The sequence below is a fragment of the Drosophila novamexicana genome, unplaced genomic scaffold, assembly GCF_003285875.2.
Source record: "Drosophila novamexicana strain 15010-1031.04,08,12 unplaced genomic scaffold, DnovRS2.1 tig00000960-arrow-arrow-pilon, whole genome shotgun sequence".
NCBI classification, from domain to species: Eukaryota; Metazoa; Arthropoda; class Insecta; order Diptera; family Drosophilidae; genus Drosophila; species Drosophila novamexicana.
The window spans coordinates 861,786-881,646 of record NW_020824833.1 but is presented as its reverse complement, the minus strand read 5'-3'; the positions used below and the strand labels follow the sequence as shown (position 1 = coordinate 881,646).

Below are 19,861 nucleotides of genomic sequence, written 5' to 3'. Positions count from 1 at the left end.
ACGATACGTATTTTCAATGATTGATCTCACTCTCTCTCTCTCTCTCTCTCTCTCTCTCTCTCTCTCTCTTACTTTGTCTATTTTGCACTCTCTCTCTCTCTCTCTCTCTCTAATTTTACCCACTGTTTTGGTCTCATTCACTGCATTTTCTTTTCTCAATCTCTGCCTACCATTCATCGCCTCCTCATTCCGATTGCTGTCATCGCTTCCACTTGCCACACGCAGCTGCAGCAAACGAAAAGCGGCACCGTCACCAGCCAAAAACAGGACTTGAGCTTCCTGAACGACTCAACGCCCATCTATGTGACGTCATTTAGCAGCAATCAAATCACCTGCAGCAGCGCCACAATGACAACGGCCACCGCCGGCGGGCCCATTAGCGCCCCCTCGCTGGTGCCCACCACAGCGACGGCGACAATGTCGACGCCGACTGCAGCGCCTTCGGCGGCTCTGGTGAGCGCCGCGGTTGCAGCGGCAACAGCAGCAGCAGCAGCTGCAAGTGCGGAGCGCAGTGCGAGCAGCTCAACGACGGCGGCAATTGTCAGCGCGACAGCAGCAGCAGCAGCGGCAGCGCTCAAGCAGCCGCCAGCAGCGAGCGGCAGCGGCGGCGGCGGTAACAAGACAAGCAGCGCCACGGGGCACATCTATCAGACCAGCCAGGCACAGCAACAACAGTTGCAGCAGCTGCAGCAACAATTGGCGGCGGCTGCTGCCGCTGGGAAGCCGCTGCAGGCGAAATCCCTGCTGGCCACCAGTTTGCAGCATCTGGCCGAGGAGGTGGACGACGACGACATGGACGATGACGATGATGTCGATGGTGCCAACTATTGCGGCATTACCTACATCAGCTACAACAACAAGCACGCCCAGCTGCCGACAACAACGCTACCAGCAACAACAACGTTGCCCGCTGCAGCCGCCACGCTGGCAACAACTGCGGCGATCCATCAACAGCGACAATCGCTGACGCAGTTACAGTCCAGACCGTTGCCGCTGCAGCTGGGCAGCGATGCTGTTGCTGGTGCTGCTGCTGTTGCTGCTGGTGCTGGTGCTGGTGCTGGTGTTGGCGGTGCCCACTTTGTGGATGCGCAAACTTCAACATCGCCGCTGGCAGCAACAGCAGCAGTAACAGCAGCAGCAGCAGGATCAGCGGGAGGCGGCGGGGCAACAACGATTGTAACAGTGGCAGATATTGCATTGCCAATGCATGGACACGGTCATGCGCATGGGACAACAACGCCAAAAACAGAGTATTCGACGGCCATATCCAGCGGACAGCTGCAACAGGCGTTTGCGGATCTGCAGCAACACGGCCACAGCAGCAACATCGCTGGCCACTTGCAGCAGCAGCAGCAGCAGCAGCAGCAGCAGCAGCATTTACTTTTAAGCAACAACAATAATAGCAATAATTGCATCACATCAGGCAACATCAACATCAACATCAACAACAGCAGCAGCAGCAACATCATCAGCAACATTGGGACGTCCGCTATGAAAAATTGTGATCTACTAATATCGAATAATTTGTATCCACCGAGACGAGAGGTGAGCGGGCGACAACTGTTGTTCTCGTTGTTGTCGTTGCCAGCAACGGGCAACATGCGACAAGCAATATTGTGTGGCATGTGTTTCTTTCGTATCGTTTCATTTCGTTTCGTTTCGTTTCGTTTCGTTTCATTTGGTTTGCCTGATTTCGACAGTATTTCTTCTTGACTTATATTTTATTATACACGTAGGTTAGCAAACAATATTGTCTCACTCTCTCTCTCTCTCTCTCTTTCTCTCTCTCTCGCTCTCTCTCTCTCGTTGTCGCCCTCTTAGTTACTAACTACGCTTAACGATGACGTCATTGTGCATCAGTCCGACGATTGCCTCGGCCTGCCATATAACACAACTGCAACAGCACCACCAATAGCTGGAACTAGCAGCAGCAACATCATCGGCAGCCAGCAACAGTTGCTCAGCACCGCAGCCGCCTTTGACCTGCAGCAGCAACAACTACAACAACAACAACAGCTGCAACAGCAACACAGTCCCACAAGTAGCATATCAAAAGGAAGAACTGAACTCTTACTTGGTGATCAATTGCTGCGTCAAGAATCGAGGTAAGCCCCAAAAAGAAACTAACCTAAAATTCTTTCGAAATGGTTCCAACTTTCAGTCAAATAGATCCTTAAACTTGAAGTCCGTGAAAAACCAAAGAGTTTCATGCAACCTGAGCCTAGTTTTATTCATTCGTGAACCCAAGTTTAAGTTCCAGTCAAGTTTGGTGAATCTAGCTCTTAAAACATAAGAGATTTGCTGACAAAACAGGATTTCGATATCGATTTGTATCGACTGCTTGGAAACGGGGCAAGCTATCGGTTATCGGAAACTAGTACCGCCCGGGCACTTGGGTGATCTACGTTCAATTTCAATTTCAAGTCTCTAGATCTTATAGGCTCTGAGATCCCTGCGTTTACACATACGGACGGACGAACGGACGGACGGACGGACGGACGAACGGACAGGGAAACATGGCTACATCGACTTGGCTATGGATGCTGCTTAAGAATGTATACAGTTTGGAGATGATTTCTCCTGCCTGTTATATACATTTGCACAAATACATTCTAGTGCTTTTACCCATTTAAAATGAGTACAGGGTATAAGAAACAAGTGGCAACTGATGCAACCTGCAACCGCGCAAAACTCTGTTTGCAGCTCAAACCAGCCATGCTTCCGCAATTGTAATTTTCCCTTTATTATGTGCATACGGTCCTGATGTGCATAGCCCTTGAGTTTTCCATAAATATATGCGATATTTAAAGAATCGCCCTCACAGTCGGCACAGTTGAGCAGCCACTGTGCCGGAGCTGAACAACAAAAATGTGTTGCATACGCAACAGGCGTCACAGTGTATGGCCCGTTCACAATGGTGCATAATGGACAGCTCGGACCGTGCTAGAAAAACGAGCTTGTCCAATGCCATAATTTAAAAAGTCTTACGCTTAAGACAGCAACTATGATTGCTTGCTAGAAAATATATGAAATTCTATTTTCAAACAAGCACTTCGTGCTTTGCGTGCGCTTTGCTTTTCAATCAATTTCTTCATTTGACATAATAAGAATAGAACACAAGCAACGCCGTTTAATGGATGTAGACACATATATAGACAGACTGACATTGCAAATGGCATCGTTTGTCCGATTCGCGCCAACATCAGGCAAAACAGATCCAGGCTAATGGCCACCACGCGTCCAGACTCTAGACATTCATCATGCTCACGTCCCAAACATAATCTATTAGTTATCAAACCCATTTCAAATGTGGCATGCGGCTATTGTGTCCAGATGATTGTTATTGCTTTTTGTGCCTGATAACAAATATCGAAAATTGAACCGCCGACTTCTTGTTTGCTAGTTCAGGCCACTAAGCCAAGCAGTCTAATAATGTCACGTTTGCAAAACATAATATGCGTATCGCATAGCGAGCATTTGCTGCTCTCTGTTTATCTAAGAAATATCTAGAATTTATCTGCATAGTTGTTGCCTGCTTCTGTGCTTATAATATTAGTTATTTTATTTGAAGACAGTCAACTAGAGCCCAGAGTGCAGCTTATTAATTGAAAAGTGTCAAAAAATGTCCAAATTTCTGAATGTGGGCCATTGGCCAGAGTCCAGTTGCTTGCCAACTGTGCAGCTCAGTGCTTGCCAAACGCATGCGATTTGTTGTGCGTGTGTATGTGTGTTTGTTGGTTTGTTTGTTTGTTTGTTTATTTGTTTGTTTGTTTGTTTGTTTCTCTATTTGCCAAGCATTTATTACCGTTTCGCCAGCTCCGGAACTTCCTGCAATCGCATTCGCATCCTTGTCCTGCCTCTCCGAATGGAAATCATGTGCGCCATGGAAATACCCCAGCGCAGCACATGTGTCTATGTCTGCGTCTGTGTGTGTGCACGTTGTTTTTATGACTGCTTATTTATTTACTTGGTTGGCTCTCTGGTTTTTCCAGCTGGCTGGTTTGTCCTCGCCCACGTTTACGTCCTCAACCTCGCCCTGCTTCTCAAACTCATTTTGCAATCGCGCTTCGCCTTTGGCTAACGCACATATTTTTCACACAATTTTCGCAGCGTTCTCTGCAGGTATCTGTCTATATATATACATATATATGTGTATGTGTGTGTGTGTGTGTGTGTGTGTGTGTGTGTGTGGTGTGGTGTGTCCTTGTCCAGGCTTCTGTTGTCTGCCTTTGGCTCTGTTGTGATTTCGCCTGCAGTCCGCCCATCAGTGTCTAATACCGCGCAAGCCGCAAACTAGAGCCATCAACCGCCCCCGCCCCCGCCCCCGCCTCCGTCCCCACCACCCACTACCCCCACACCCTTTGCCCGTTACCTAAGGCTCAACGCCACGCGCGCTCTCATTTTATGCTCGTTATTAATTAACGAGTTATTTTCCACACCCTGTGCTGAATATTTTTAAATTTTTAAATCGATTTTCCTTGAAAGCTTTTCCACTTGTTGCTCAAAAAGATAAATTTAAGATTGGCCAAGTCAGGTATCACAGCTATACTGCGATTTACCACACTTTAAGCTTTGTATCTATCCATCAATCATATCTCAGCTGTTTTCTTTAATCTTAAATTAGCCAGAATTCACAATGAATGTCCTAGTTGCGAATCCTAAGAACTGTGATTGAGACACGAAAAAACATCTTTATAAAGAGAAGTCTTTATTATAGGATTAAGATCTGGGTACAAAATGTCTCCACTCTCTTTCTTGGTTTATTTTCTGATTCGATGGGAATTATTCACAATGCATGGATAGGAAAGAGATTCAAAAGCCTGTTACAGAATAGATCAAATTGCCATCTTAATTAGGAGATACTCTTTTAAGCATCCATAATACTGTATGTTGTTTTTGATTTCCATCCCTGAGAGAATAGTTCGTATAAAAACTGACGGACGGATTGACAGACAGACAGACGGGCAGACGGACACGATTATTTCAACTCGGCTGTCGATGCTAATCTTTAATATATATACATACTTGATGGGGTCGAAGATGCCTCCTTCTTCTATGCGTTAGACATTTTAGGACAAAATCATAGCACTCTCTACAGGAGTATAGGAGACAAGTCTGGATATTCTCAATATTCTCGATATTTATCGTCAGTGTGGAAAACTCGAACCACATTTGGTAAACGAGAATATATATATATACATCTGACTTTCGAATAGACTAAGGGACAGCCATGGCTAGATAAACTGAACCCGTCGTTCCAATCAAGACTGTATGTACTTTGTGGAGACTCAGTTGCAAATGGTACAGGGTATAGTTGGCCCTAGGTCATGCCAGGATATTATTTGAATAACTAACAAACAACAAGCTACAACAAAACAAGTGTATGTCTATTCCTGCCGATTTAAACTATCATCAGCAGACTTTGACTCTGTCTCCCTTCCTCTCTCTCTCTCTCTCTCTCTCTCTCTCTCTCACACACTTTGTTTCTATCTATCTATATTTAAGCATAACTCTATCCCTTTGGGCAATGTCTATTGTTTCATTCATATGTCTGGAGCACACGATAAATGCCCCAATGCGAACGCCTGGAAAACCTGCTGACTAATCAGTTGCAGACGATAATGACACTGACAATGACAAAGATGACAGCAACAGCAACAACAACTGCGACTGCGACTGTGACTACAACAACAAAAACGACAACGTAATTTGATGCAAGACGAACAAAGCACTTCAATGTGCATTATCTATGAGTGCCAGTGTTGCCAACTGTTGCCTCAAAAAAGACTAGCTAAATCGAATGTTGAAAATAGCTAAAAGTAGCTGACTATGAGCTACATACATACGTCCTATTGTATCCGCAATAGCAACAAACTGTTATTTTCCAATAGCCGGGATTGAGGGCATATGCAAATCAATAGTTTTTTTTTTTTTCGACTGACAACCTCTGTAAATAGCCAAGTTTAGCTATAAAATGGCTGAACTGCTGAACACTGCTGACTGCTGTTGTTGGTTGCAATTGCTGCTGTGCATTTGGCAGGCAAAACTGTCGGACTGTTATGGCCCAGCCCCGGACTAACTGAACCGGACAGCTGAAGGGAGCAGGAGCCAGTCCACAGCTTGGCCTGGCCTGGTCTGGCCTGGTCTGGCATTGACATCCGATGACAACCAACCATGCCGATGACATTTGTCTTTGGGCTGGGATTTGGATTTGGTTGTGTGTCTGGTTTCTCCTGCCGCTATGTCAGGCGCGTCAAGCATATCAATTAGAGAGTCAACAGCAGCAATAAAAGGTTGCATGCAAAAAGTCAATTGCATTAACCTTATCCACAGCTGCCGTTGCACTGGCATATTAGATAACAATGATTTTTATCCGAACTAAACTAGCTATACCATTTGCATTCACAACTGTGCTCGACTGTGTAAATGTTCTTACGGTTAAAGCGAACAGCCTTTGCGAAAAGCCTTCCCAGTCCGATGACTCGATTTTGATGTACACGAGCAAGAGACTTCTCTCTGCCAGCCAAATTGCTCTCCAATTTCTAGTGTTTGGCCAAATAAACCCCTGAAAAACTTGCATTCAATAAATAATAATCAAATTAAATGGATAGAAAATTGAATGGTCCATAGCCTCTTGTATCTCATCAGCTCAGATTTTGATGCGGGTTTTTGCTTTCGACGGAAATGTAAAAATCAAAATACATATTTTCATTTCATTATTTCATTTCATTATTAACAAATTGGTGTGTGTGTTCATTCATAGATCAATTTAGAGCAAAAATACAACCTAAATTCGCAAGTTATGAGATACATTTGCGAATCAAGAGTGCCAAAAATGCCTAGCGAAGTCTTTAGATAGTCTATATATATTTTAGCAAATTGATTTTATATATGACTTTAGCTTTCAGCTGGATCGTGGATCAGAAATGATTTTGAACGGCAGATTTATCAAAAATTCCATTTGATAGGGTTTTGCAAATCTATTAGAAGAATTGAGTAGCTCTTGGTGAAACGGTCAAGATATTTTGAAAAGCTGGAAAATGTTCTACACTAGGAGCTGCCGATTCAGATATACATATATACTAGATTACATAGAAACAGACAGATACAGATACTTGATACAGATCAACTATATGTATACTATATGGGATTCCGTGACAAGATAATAAAACTCCACGAATTTCGAAATTTCAAGAGAATTGAAACTTTCAGAATGGGCAACTACGAAGTAGCGTCACCCTAACCCTTATTGCAAAACATTTCCAATAACCGTTGTTGGGGTTGTGTCTAGTCAAATTAAATTTGAATTTTAGCTGGAAATAGGCAAAAAGACAAGCTAGAAATATGGTAACTTTAAGCCTAATACAAAATACGAAATGCGTGCAGCTTTTTCTCACAGTGTAAATGTTGTTGCGACATAACATGAACATGTGCCGCTTAAACTGTGCCTGCCCAACTGTAATTTGGAATTTTGCTCATGCTTTGAGAGCCAAGTGTGGGCCATGGCTGTGGCTTGAAAGGGGCTCGCGGCATGACTCTGGCATGCCAGCCATGTGGCGACCATGTTAGTGCCCAGCCCCAGCCAGTCTCGAGGCCCGCTTGGCATTCGCCGTTTGGCATGCCAGGCACGCGCAGGCGCAGCATTTCTGAGGCAATGCCTGAGGCGACCGTTGGGGTAGGACCGCTGAGGTGGCTGCCGCTGCCGCTGCCGCTGCGGCTTCCGCTGCTGTTGCTGTTGCTGTTGCTGCTAATGTACCGGTCACTTTCCCATGGACCCATGCAAAATCAATTAGAGTTACCGGTGCCAACATCCCATTCGTTCAGCGTTGCCAGCTAGTCTGGGCAAAACAAAAAAAAAAAAAAAAAACCCAAAACATCAAAAAGGAAAAGGAAAAGGCAAAAGTAAATACAAGCGCACATTGTAATTAAAATATTAATTTCCTGTCGTTATAAGCCGAATTTTGTGATGCCTAGCAACGCCAACAACAAAAGCAACAAACGCCCACGTCGTGGCAGAGGGAGCATGGCAGAGGGAGCGACACAGGCAAAAGAAGCGAATGCAGGCAGCGTAAAACATAAAGGCAATAGAGCGGGCAGCCCAACAGGCAGAAAGAGAGCGAGGCGAGGCGAGGCGAGGCGAGAGTGAAGCGAGAGAGTGAAAGAGTGTTGCAGAGCTGCCAGCAGCGAGTGAACTTTTGAGTTGTGGAAGAATAAACTAAATAAAAAGCACAAACAAGTAAAGTGAAAAAAGTTTCAAGAATGTATGTAAAATAAAATCAAATGTGTGTGTGCTTGTGTGTGCATGTGTGTCTGTGTGTGTGCTTGTGTGTGCATTGCTGCATGCAACTTGAGGTAAATCCGTTATAATAACTCTGGGCAACTGGGCCGAAGTCGCAGTCGCAGTCACAGTCGTTGCTGAGGGAGCCAACTTAAAGCGGCCTAAATGATGCCCGACAGGCACACACATGGATACGTGATATACGATACCCACATACACACACACACACAAATACACACACACACAAATACACACCTTAAGTGTGTGCCTTGTTGTTGTTGATTGTATCTTTAGAGGACGCTTCTCTGTTTAAAAGGTACCTGGAACAGCGATGGCGACAGCGACAGCGACAGCGACAGAGGTTTGTCTTTTATTTTGTTTTATTTGTTCTGTTGCGCTTTGTTTTGTTTAGCTTTGCTATTGCTGTCGCTGTTGCCCTTGCCCTGCCTCATTCTTGATATTACCTGTTGTAGTTTGTTGTTGCGGCGGATAGAAAAAACGCAGTAGATTAAATACATTAAAGGGCAGCCAAGTAGCGTCCGTGACATATGAGAGTAGCAAATGAAAGTATGAAATGTAGCAGAAAAGGTAGTATTTGCAGCCACATTTCAAGTTGTAGATAAATAAGCAGCATGAACATACAGTTAATTACTGTTTAAGCTTGTGATAGATCTGCAACACTGAGAGAAGACATTAATTTAGCAGCATGGACAAATGATGTACCTACATAGACGTGCATACATACACACACATACAGCCATATATAATATTAATGCACACACCCATGGAAATGTTAATGTGTGTGATTTTGTAGCATAGAGGCACTCTGTCCAGCAATACGTTAATTATTTTTGTTACCTGCACCGCCGTCCGTTTGGCGCTCCCTACTTGCTCTCGCACGCTATCTCTTTCCGTCACCCTCTCTCTCTCTCTCTCTCTCTCTCTCTCTCTCTGTTGGCCCAGGCTAACGACACAAACACAATTGCACGAGCGCCTATGTGTGCGTGTGTGTGTGTGTTTTTTTTTCTTGTATTCAGTTTTGGGCATCTTGAATGCTGTCTGTAGCTTCGGCAATGAGGCTGCCTTTGGAGCTGCGCGCGCCAATAAAAGCCCCAGTTGTTGTTCCTGCTTGTGTTTCCTTTGGGCAACGGCCGCAGTCGCAGCATGCATACATATTTACATTGCTGACTGTTGAGTCACGAAGACACAGGCACACATACAGGCTGATATATGTATGCATGTACATACATACACACCTTTTGTTCTTTTGTATGCTACAAGGCATTAACAGGCTAAGCAACATGCATGTGAATGTGTGTATGTATGTACATACATACATATATAAGTATGGATATTTACAAGAGCATGTGTACCTGCCTTTGCTGCCAGCGTCGGCGTCGGCGTCAACTTCAGAGCGCACGTTTGCTCGATTGCTTTTACCTCACGTTCTGCTTTTCGTTCTGCTGTTGCTGTTGCTTCTCTTCTTCTTCTTGTTGTTTTGCTTTTGCTGAAATTCCTATTCCTGTGCAGCGTTTGTGCTTCTCTGTTTGTTGTGCCCTCTTGAAGCTAGCGTAATTTGCCAAACCCCATTGTTTGTGCACCTCTTATATCTGTGAGTTGTGTGTGTGTGTGTGTGTGCTTGTGTGTGTGTATCCATGTCCTTTAATACTGAAAAAAAAAAAACTTTTCTCGTTTTGAGTGCGCTGCACTTGCGCCGCGCACCCGACAGGTACAACATGCTTGGCCGCTCTTCGCTCTCAGCTCGCTGCTCTCTTGCGCCGCTCACTCGCTTGCGCTTAAGCCAGCGTTTCGTTTGTGTCAGCTCAGCTCGCAGTCGCAGTCGCAGTTTAAGTTTTTCAGTCTATGGCTGACTTTGTTCGCAGAGAGAGGTAAACGTTTTGTTGTCGCGTCGCGCAGTAAAAGCAACAAGCAACAAACAACAATCAAGAATCAACAGCAAATGTAACTGTTTGCAGACCGGCAAAACACACACAATGACAAATGTCTAATGACAATGATTTTTGTTTTGCAATTCGCAGTTATCTTTTGGTCGATTGACAACAAAAGCATTGACCATTGCGCGTGTATGTGTGTGTGTGTGTGTGTGTTTATGTGTGCGTTTAAGTCTGTGAGCCCTTAGAACTCATTAAATTGTAATTAAAATCCAAAAGCATCAACAACAACAACAACAAAAACCAAAAAGCAAGAGCAAAGCGAATCTTGCTGTCTCTCTTGATTCTTCTAGTCGTTCTACATCTTTCTCCGCTTCTTCTGCTTCTTATCTATCTACTAAGTACATCTTTCGCTTTGCAATTGCTTTAGTTACCGTAACTGGTGCAGTTTTGTAAACTAAAGCGTTGCCAGATCGAGCATATTTCAAAGCTTTTGTTGCTGTTAAAATTGAAATGTTTGTACAAGTGAAAAAAAAGTGGCAAAAACTATGCGATGTCCGTCCGTGTAAGTGTGAGATTGTGAGAGCGTGTGTAGATATTTGTGTGCATGCATACATACATATGTATGTGTGTGTGTGGTCAACATGCAACGTCAATGGCTACTGCAGCTGTGCGCTGTTGCAGTAGCAGAAGTGGCAGCATCGGCAGCAGTCGTAAAAGCAATGAACGACGACAACAGCGAAAATTTCTTTCGAAAGTGCTGAGAAATTGGTCAAACAACTTTTTACAGTTGATTGTTGTTGCTGCTGCTGTCGTAATTTATACCTTGGTCAATAAACAACAACAACAACCACAATAAATGCAATCGAAAATGCAATTGCTTTAGTCTGTCTGTCTGTGTGTGTGTGTGTGTGTGCTGTTGCCCGTTTCGTATTGCGCGCATGCGCAGATTTATCGCAACATTTTTTGTTAACGTGTTTTATTTTTTTATGTGTGCGCCTGCATAAGCAGCGCTTCAAATAACTAAAATGTGCCAGAGTGCAGGATAAGGGCATATCAAGCATATCAAACGCACAACAACAACGACAACAACAACGACAACAACAACGAGCAGCAAAATGCGCATCCTGAAGCAATGGTGAGTGGAAGTGGAAGGCTTGTCTGTGATTTGTTTGAGTGAATGCAGCACTAACACTTGCATTCGTCAACATTTTGTTTTTGTTAGTTTAAGCTAACATAAACAACAAATTTCCGGGTTAATTCTAAGTTTTCTTTTGTTTGATCTACAAGATACACATCTACATACAAATGTATCTTTCACATACAAATGTTAACACTGCGCAACAGTATTTGCTTTTCGGAATATCCTGTGTGATTTTCAGGTGTGGAAGATCGAGAGAACGGTTTCTTTTTGTATAAATTATCAAAGTATTGATTGCGATCTTCAAGATTGGGTATAATTAAAATTATTGCCAAAATGGGTGGCAATCGAACCAAGTTTGTGCCGATTCAACTTGCATTTTAAAAAAATACCAAGCCATTTTACAGCACTGCCCAAATATTTAGGTACTTGTAGTGTTGAAAAACCCTCTGTTTAAGTTCAAATTGTATTACTTTCAATATTTAGTAGGTAGTCTTCTTTGTTTTCAACTGCTTTAAGTCTGGATGTTACTGGATGTTTTTTTAATAGTTGTAAACAAAATATCCCTTAGATTACTTACAATTACATACTGTAGATTGTCTGGAGTTAACTGGAAAATAACTTTGTTTGCAGACTATGGTCACATTCGGACAATTGAATCTACTTTAGAGATAACCGATTACGAGTTATTCTTTTTAGCCTAATTTTGTAGCATAGTATAATGAAAACTTCTTCTGCCACTGCCAGTTATTGTGTCTGTATGTGCATATCATATGTCACGCTGTCTGCTAGATATACGTCCCATTTTGTATGCAAGCCATGACGCGAAAACACTACAGAGAGACATTACGTATATTTCGTGGCCTGCGCCGTAAACGAAGTGCGCTCGTCCATATAAAAATAATTGCATAAACAAAAAAAGCGTGCATTACATAAACGGATAAATACCAAACATAATACACATTTTAAAGATCTAGTCATATTTCATGAAATGTGGCTTTAAGAGCCAGACAAATTCTATTCCCCTATCGAACATTGCAAAGGGAATTCCGTCAAATATTCAGCCAATTTTCGGTCAAACATTTTTCTCGCCTGCTCAGCATGAGGAACCAAATTGAAGAAGGGGATGTGAAAAAGATGTGAAATACCTAGCATAGCAATGGTCTGCCGCAGCCTCGACAGAAACCAAAGTCAGCCGAGCTATGAACCGAAGCCGGACCACAGCTTCGTGATACGTGATGTGTGATGCGTGATTCGTGCCTCTGGAGACGCGTGTTAGCGTCAGATGCCTGATTGACTCGCAATTGGGGATGCGGCCGATTGAGATGCAGCTAGCGACTAGCAGCAGCTAACATCAGAGCCAGAGAACAAGCCGAATGTTGACCGCAACCAGGAAATTGGTTCTTCAGATTGTGGCAAAGATGAAAAAAAATGAAAATTGACGGCATGTTGAACAGAAATCGCAGATTGCATCCATAGATCCATCCTAAATTTTTCACATGCACTTCGGCTACTTCTGCTGCAAGCATTTGACAGGAAAAGACTACAATTATTAAAAAACATTTCAATTCCAATTATAGTGGCTAAATTGAGGGTGTTATAATCAGGGCTACAATGCCAAATAGAGAATGTTCGTGTTTTGGTTCACAAATCGAACCAAATGTCTGCAGGTAAACTTGGTATTCCACATCCAAGAAACCAGGGCTCAAGCCTTGGCTCAAGCCTTAGCTTCTCATATATTTTCAAAATTTTCATTGCTTCTATTTGATTCCATCCAAAATTGGTATCCAACAAATATGGTTGACCAAGTTCGATTGAACGGGTCATTGAACTACTGAACTTATTCAGTGATTAGTGAACTAAATCGGTCACTTAGTTCACTCGTTCAGCTATTTATTCGGTCATGAACTTTGTATTCCGTACTCGTTCAGTCGGTAATGAACGATACACTCTTGATACTCGTTCAGTCGTTCATGAACGATGTGTGCAACTCAGCAGCTCAGCAGCTCAGCCGTTCATGAACGACACACTCTTTTGAGATGTTCAGTTCTTAATAAACAAAAAAGAAAGCGCAATTTTAAGCTCACTTTTGATTTGTTGAGTTGAATCTTACAACTTGTAAGTAGCTATTATCAATAATAGAATAAGTATAAAGTATAACATATTTTTTGCAACTGAAAACATGAAATATAACTGAACAGAATGTATTATCGTTTATGATCGACTGCATAACTGAACTTAGAGAATAGTTCATGACCGACTGAATAGCTTAGCAGAATTCATCGTTCATGACCGAATGAATAACTGAACGAGTGAACTAAATGACCGATTTAGTTCACGACCAGAAAATGAACCAGTGAGCTTATTCAGCAAATTGAACTAAAAATCCCCACTCTATTCGGATCCAAGTAACTTGTGCTCTTTAATATTTTTAGATCTAGAACAAGATAAGCCCATGTATCGTTTCTTTCGATATATTCACCATTTTCCATTACCAACATATAAAAAAAAACTCATTTGTACAGTTAAAACCTTGCGCTTATTGCACATCCAAACATTTCAATCCCAAATCCCAGATCGACCCAAGGAGTGTGGCTGAAGGAAGAAGACGAAGCTTGTCTGTCTTTAAAAATATTCTACACATACGTATAGCAGGCAGTTGGAATGTTTGTAAAACATTAAGGCCCTTTTCCCTGCAACGAACTGGTTCTATTTTATTATCACTGAAAAATTAATCCACCTGGGTTTGCTTACCCTGTAGTTGTCCCTGCTCGGGCGGCATGATCAATGTTTGTCTCTGATGCGGAGTTCTATACATTACGTCAAACAATAATATTAGATGAATAATACGCGTAGTTCTTTAAGGATCCAGCTTTTTAAGCAAAAATAAATAATCGGAACTTGGAATTTCGATTTGAACCGTCTTGGTACTTAGATTGTTGATCCTGCGACTTGGTAAAACATCGATATTTATTTCTTCTCCCACATTTTGGAACTGGGTGTAAGGCTATGGGAGTTGGAGATTTGCCCATGATGAACATTTACAACACAATAAACTCGGCTACTAATGAATTCAATTGGAACTTGTCCCTGCTCGGTTGCCCCTCTATTTAATAAAGTACACAGTTTTAATTTCATGACCGACTCTTCTGCTCTGTTTTTTTTTTTCAAGGCCGCGTCGCCGTTCTGGCTCCAGCATTGTGGTCATTGATGGCGATGATCTGAAGCCATGTCTGCCGGATGATTACATAAGTGGCCAGCATCATCATTTGCATCATCATCAGCAGCAACAGCAGCAGCAGCAGCATTATCGCACGCACTCAAGTGATATTAGGGAGATTGACCAGGAAATGCTGACCATGCTGTCGATGAATCAAGATAACGGTAAGAGCTAAACACCTAGCCGAATAGCTATTATTAGATGGCGTTTAAATTGCAACGTTTGTTACACCGTACAGGTCCACATCGCGAGATGGCCGTCGACTGTCCCGATACGTTTATAGCACGGAATAAGACGCCACCCAGATATCCGCCTCCCCGTCCGCCGCAGGTAAGCAAAAGTTCTATAGGGCCCACAATAACCGCCCAGCTTAACAAAATACCCAAAGCCCCAAAAAACCAACCACAAATGCTTGATACAATCATATGCGCATTGCTACTCAAAAAACTAACTAACCGCTAACAACAACTAACAATAGTCGCTAACAACAACCACACGAATGCACGCTTGCTTACTGAACCGCTCATTTCATGCATTTTCTTTACACCGCACCACATTGTCCACATGTACCATGCACCACGCACCATCCAACAACCACCAAACATAGAAACACAACACCAACCACACAACAATCACCAGCATCACCAACAACACCAACAACACCAACAGCATCACCAAGAACACAACTAAAACTAAAAATGATCATGCTAACAAATTGTTAATTGTTGCATATCATTCTTCACATCAACATGAACAACAACAACAATATCATCATCAACTACAACAACAACAACAACAACAACTACACTCATCAAAAACAACAACAACAACTACAACAACAATTGCACTCGATGTGGCCACACAAAATTTGTACAATCAAAAACAACAAACCAAATTGGAACAAATCGAAAACTATGAAAACGATCTACAAACGGATCAGCAACAACAATCGCAGCAACTGGCAGCAACAGCAGGAACAGCAGCAGCAACAACAGCAGCAACAGCAACAGGCGCCCAAACAGCGCAACAACAAATGCCCATCTACAAGTTGCAGGCAGCATTTGGCAACAACAATCCGGACGTGAGCAACAGCAACAATCACAACAGCAACGGCAACGGCAACAGCGTGGCCGACGAGTTGCTGTGCGTGGTGGATGGGATTTATTGCAAGGGCGCCAGCTCGCCATCGTCGAGCACTTTTGACGATATGCTGAGCAAACAGACGCTCGAATCGTTCGAAACAATTGCCTATCGTCACTTGCAGCACCGCCAGCAGCAGCAGCAGCAGCAAACGGCGACCAATTGCAACGGCAACAGCAACAGCAGCAACAATAACAACAACAACAGCAGCAGTGCAGCTGCAACGCCCAACAAATTGACGGGAATTAGCAGCAGTAGCAACAGCAACAGCAACAGCAACTCCCTGAATAGCACACGCAGCAGCAGCAACAGCTCCATGCACACCAGCAGCAACAGTCACAGCAGCAGCAGCGTCAGCAGCAGCAGCCACAGCAGCCACATAGCCAGCGCTCCATCGACAACGAGCAGCTCAACAATTCCGGATGATCTTAGCCTGGCGCCGCCTGGCTATGAGCCGAGTAGTCAGCAGCAGCTTCCCACGGCAGGCATGTCGCTGCTGCTGCCGGCAACGGCAACGGCACCGCCACCGAAGCATCGCGAGCTGCCTGTCGATGTGCCCGATAGCTTTATTGAGATGGTCAAGGCGCCGCCACGTTATCCGCCGCCCGCACATCTATCCTCGCGCGGCTCATTGCTCTCAAATGCCAGCTCCTCAAATGCAACGACCCTCTCCTCGCTGGGCGTGGCAACTGCGCCTGCTGCCGCTGGCTGCGCGTCTGCTGCTGTTACTGTTGCTGGCGATGCCCAGCGCATTGCTGATGAGGTATACCAACAACCACAATAGTATTTCAACTTTGTACCTTGTAATACTTAGTTTTTCAATTTCCCCATGGCACCGCTCTCTGCCCGCTTGACCACTCGTTCTCGCTCTCTCTCTCTCTCTCTCTCTCTCTCTCTCTCTCTCTCTCTCTCTCTCTCTCTCTCTCTCTCTCTGTCTCTCTCTCTCTTTTAAAACCCTTTCTCTGTGCTCTGTCCTAGTTTAAGTTTGACCACGTAATTTGTCAATCGCAGCGCTGCTGGCAAGAAAATATAACCACCTTGCACACCTCGCACATGACCGACATTCAATTTCCCCGTGGAACAGTCGATTAGCCCTGCTCACCCTCTCTCTCTCTCTCCCCTCTCTCTCTCTCTCTCTCTCTCTCTCTCTCTCGCACTCTCTGTCGCTCGGTCTCTCCTATTTTTTCGCGTCATTCGCTGCCATTTTACGACATAAATCAACAGCAATTTGCATTTCATCAGCATTTCCGCTGCCTGCCACCAACTGCGCGCATTTCCCACACACACAGCAGCAACGGGCAGCAGCAGCGACAACTCGCTACGTTTACCGCTGCAATTTCCGCACATTTTTTCATTAACCCATTCACAATTTCCACATAGCGTTGTCATATGCAGAAAACAAAGAATTGCCGTTAATCAGTTTAATTATTTATAGATACATGGACCATGGCAAGAACTTAAATTAACTATTACATTTTTCGTAATTTCTATCAATCTTTTTAACTAGTTATAGTTTCTACTATTCATTTAAGTCCAAATTATTGCAGTCGCATTTAACCGAATACGCTATGCTCTATTCACAGCTGTTACCCTTTAAATCAACCTAAAAGAGTATTCCAGGATCATATAATCAATAGGATGTAATTGCATTTCTATCAAAAGAGTTGGTCCAAACTTTATATATATATTCAAATGTTTGCATCCATAGTCTGAATCAATTTTTTCTTGGTTCTTGCAAAAATGGAATGAAAGTCACATTAATTGCAAATACTCCCTTCTTGCAAAATAGAAAAAAACAGGCAAAGTTAAAGAATAGGAAAACAATAAAGGCTACGTATGGCTTGAAAAATGCCATAAGCTCAAATTGTGTAGGGTGTTCTGACTCTAAGTAGGTTTCCTCTGCTTTTTCTTGCAGTTTGTCGGTCTTCAGCTCGGGCAAAGCGGTTGCATTTGTTAATTATAGGCCGCTTCTCACTTGCCCTATGCTCTAGTGCTATGGTATCCAGATGGTATTCCAGTCGCCCCCACTCTTGCTGTCTGCCTTTCCCCTTTTATGGCTTTTTGATTTAATTCCTTCCTGGGTGACCCCAACCCCTTGGCAGTTGTTGCCACGTCGCGTCTCAGCTGACGCTGGCCTAATTCCCTCGGTTGCCACGATGTTGCGCTGCCCTCGTTAGCAACATAATCCTAAGCTCTGCCAAGACCACGCCCATAAGCCACCCAACCACCTTTGTAGCTTAATTTGTCTGTGTGCGTGTGTGTGTGTCTGTGTGTCTGTGTGTGTGTATGTGTGTGTGTGTGTGTATTTTTGCAATATACCAAGAACAACAACAAAACAAACCCTTGAGTAATATATATAAAAATCGTTGGCGATAAATTTTGCCAGGGGGTTGCTCAAGGGTCTTCTCGCTAGTTGGGGCTCTCCCTTAGTTGGCTGATAAATAGTTGAGGGCGGGGCAATGGGCGCAACAGAATAAACGATTCGACAATGCAAATGAATCGTATGAATCAAAGGCCAACTGCATGAACATAAACAAATACTCGTTTATACATATTCTATAAATCACAAGAATAACACAAAGAAGCGCAGACGTAAAAGATTGTTTATATTCATATTCCTAAAAATCGCATCACATGCTTCACAGTTGCTTGCTGTTAACTGAATGGTGGCTATTTTGCTGGAGTGTCGGGGGGGGCGTTGGGGAGGGGTGGGGTGGGGTGGGGAGGGGAGGGGAGGGGAGGGGAGGGGAGGGGCGTTAGTCTCGCTGCAAATTGCAATATAATAAACAACAAGAATAAGAACACCAACAGCAACAACGACAGCAGCAACAACCGCGGCAACAGCAGCAACAAAAATAACATCAGCAACAACACACGTGCATAACTGAAACACACACACACACACAGCCACATAAACACACACACAAGCGCACACCAACACATACATTAATGCATATATATAGTCATACAGAAAGAACTGAAAAAAAAACTGTTAAAATCTCAACTAATCGTTCTCTCAATATATGCTCTATTCCTTCTCTCGCTCTCCTTTTCTCACACTTTCTACCACACACACACACACACACACACAATCGAATGCAGCTTAATGGCAACGCCAAGCCCTTGCCGCCGCCTCGTGATCATCTGCGTATTGAGAAGGATGGACGACTCATTAACTGCGCCCCCGCGCCACAGTTGCCAGATCGTCGCATGCCCGGCAATGGCAGCGGTGCTGCCACCCAGCAACAACAGCAGCAGCAGCAACAACAACAACAACAACAGCAAATAGCGCAAATTGTGGCGCCGACATTAGAGCAGCTGGACAGCATAAGAAAATATCAGGTGAGTGACCATTTCCCAGTTACCATAGAAATATACAGATACATGCATATGTACATATGTATGTGTGCATGCCGCACGCAGTTCCGCTGAATTTCGCTTTGCGCCTGCCTGTTAGGCTATGGAAAATATATGTGTGTCACAACATGTGACTCTCAAACCCCAATGCGTAGCTGTCAAACCTCGATTTTAGCTTTGACCAACCGAAAATATCGAAAATTTATGTGATTCCAAACAAAACATTTGGGAATTTATATTCATTAACAGTATGAAAAGCTGATATCCAAATATTGCCTATACCCATTGAAAATAAATAACAAGTAAGAGGTTTTAGTCGGGAGCTCCCGACTAGGGAATACCCTGAACCCCCTTATTCCAACACCAAATAAATTTAAAACAAGTAAGCGGTTCTAGTCGGGAGCTCCCGACTAGGGGGTACCCTGAACCCTCTTCTTCCAACATCAACTGCATATATATATTATATTTTAGAAGCTATATGTCAAGTTTGGTGACTCTAGCTCTTATTATTTACTAAAATTGCCCAAAAAACAGTATATCGATATCGATTTTTATCGATTGCTTGGAAACGGAGTAAGTTATCGATTATCGGAAACAAACTCGATCTGCGCAGGCACTAGGAGCACCTACATCTAAAATTTCTCTAGCTCTTATAGGTTCTGAGATCCTTGCGTTCATACATACGGACGGACGGACGGACGGACGGACATGGCTAGATCGACTCGGCTATTGATGCTGATCAAGAATATATATACTTTATGGGGTCGGAGAAGCTTCCTTCTGCCTGTTACATACATTTGGATTTCGCACAAATACAATACACCCTATAACCC

The 19,861-nt window shown here is 43.6% G+C and overlaps 1 protein-coding gene across 6 annotated transcripts in view; it reads left to right on the top strand.

Annotated features, from left to right (window-relative positions):
* The window catches only part of LOC115765232 (MAGUK p55 subfamily member 5-A), an 83,272-nt gene that overhangs the window by 48,650 nt on the left and 14,761 nt on the right, over positions 1-19,861 (top strand). The window contains exons 3-7 of one of the 6 annotated variants that reach the window (XM_030708683.1): positions 1,822-2,105; positions 14,484-14,695; positions 14,770-14,871; positions 15,515-16,434; positions 18,774-19,013. In XM_030708683.1, coding sequence (XP_030564543.1) covers positions 14,662-14,695; positions 14,770-14,871; positions 15,515-16,434; positions 18,774-19,013 — 1,296 coding nt within the window. In that variant the 5' untranslated portion in view covers positions 1,822-2,105; positions 14,484-14,661. Of the gene's footprint in view, positions 1-1,821; positions 2,106-11,273; positions 11,309-14,483; positions 14,696-14,769; positions 14,872-15,138; positions 16,435-18,773; positions 19,014-19,861 lie in introns of those variants that run through there. The other 5 variants (XM_030708682.1, XM_030708684.1, XM_030708685.1 and 2 more) reach the window with 5 other exon arrangements.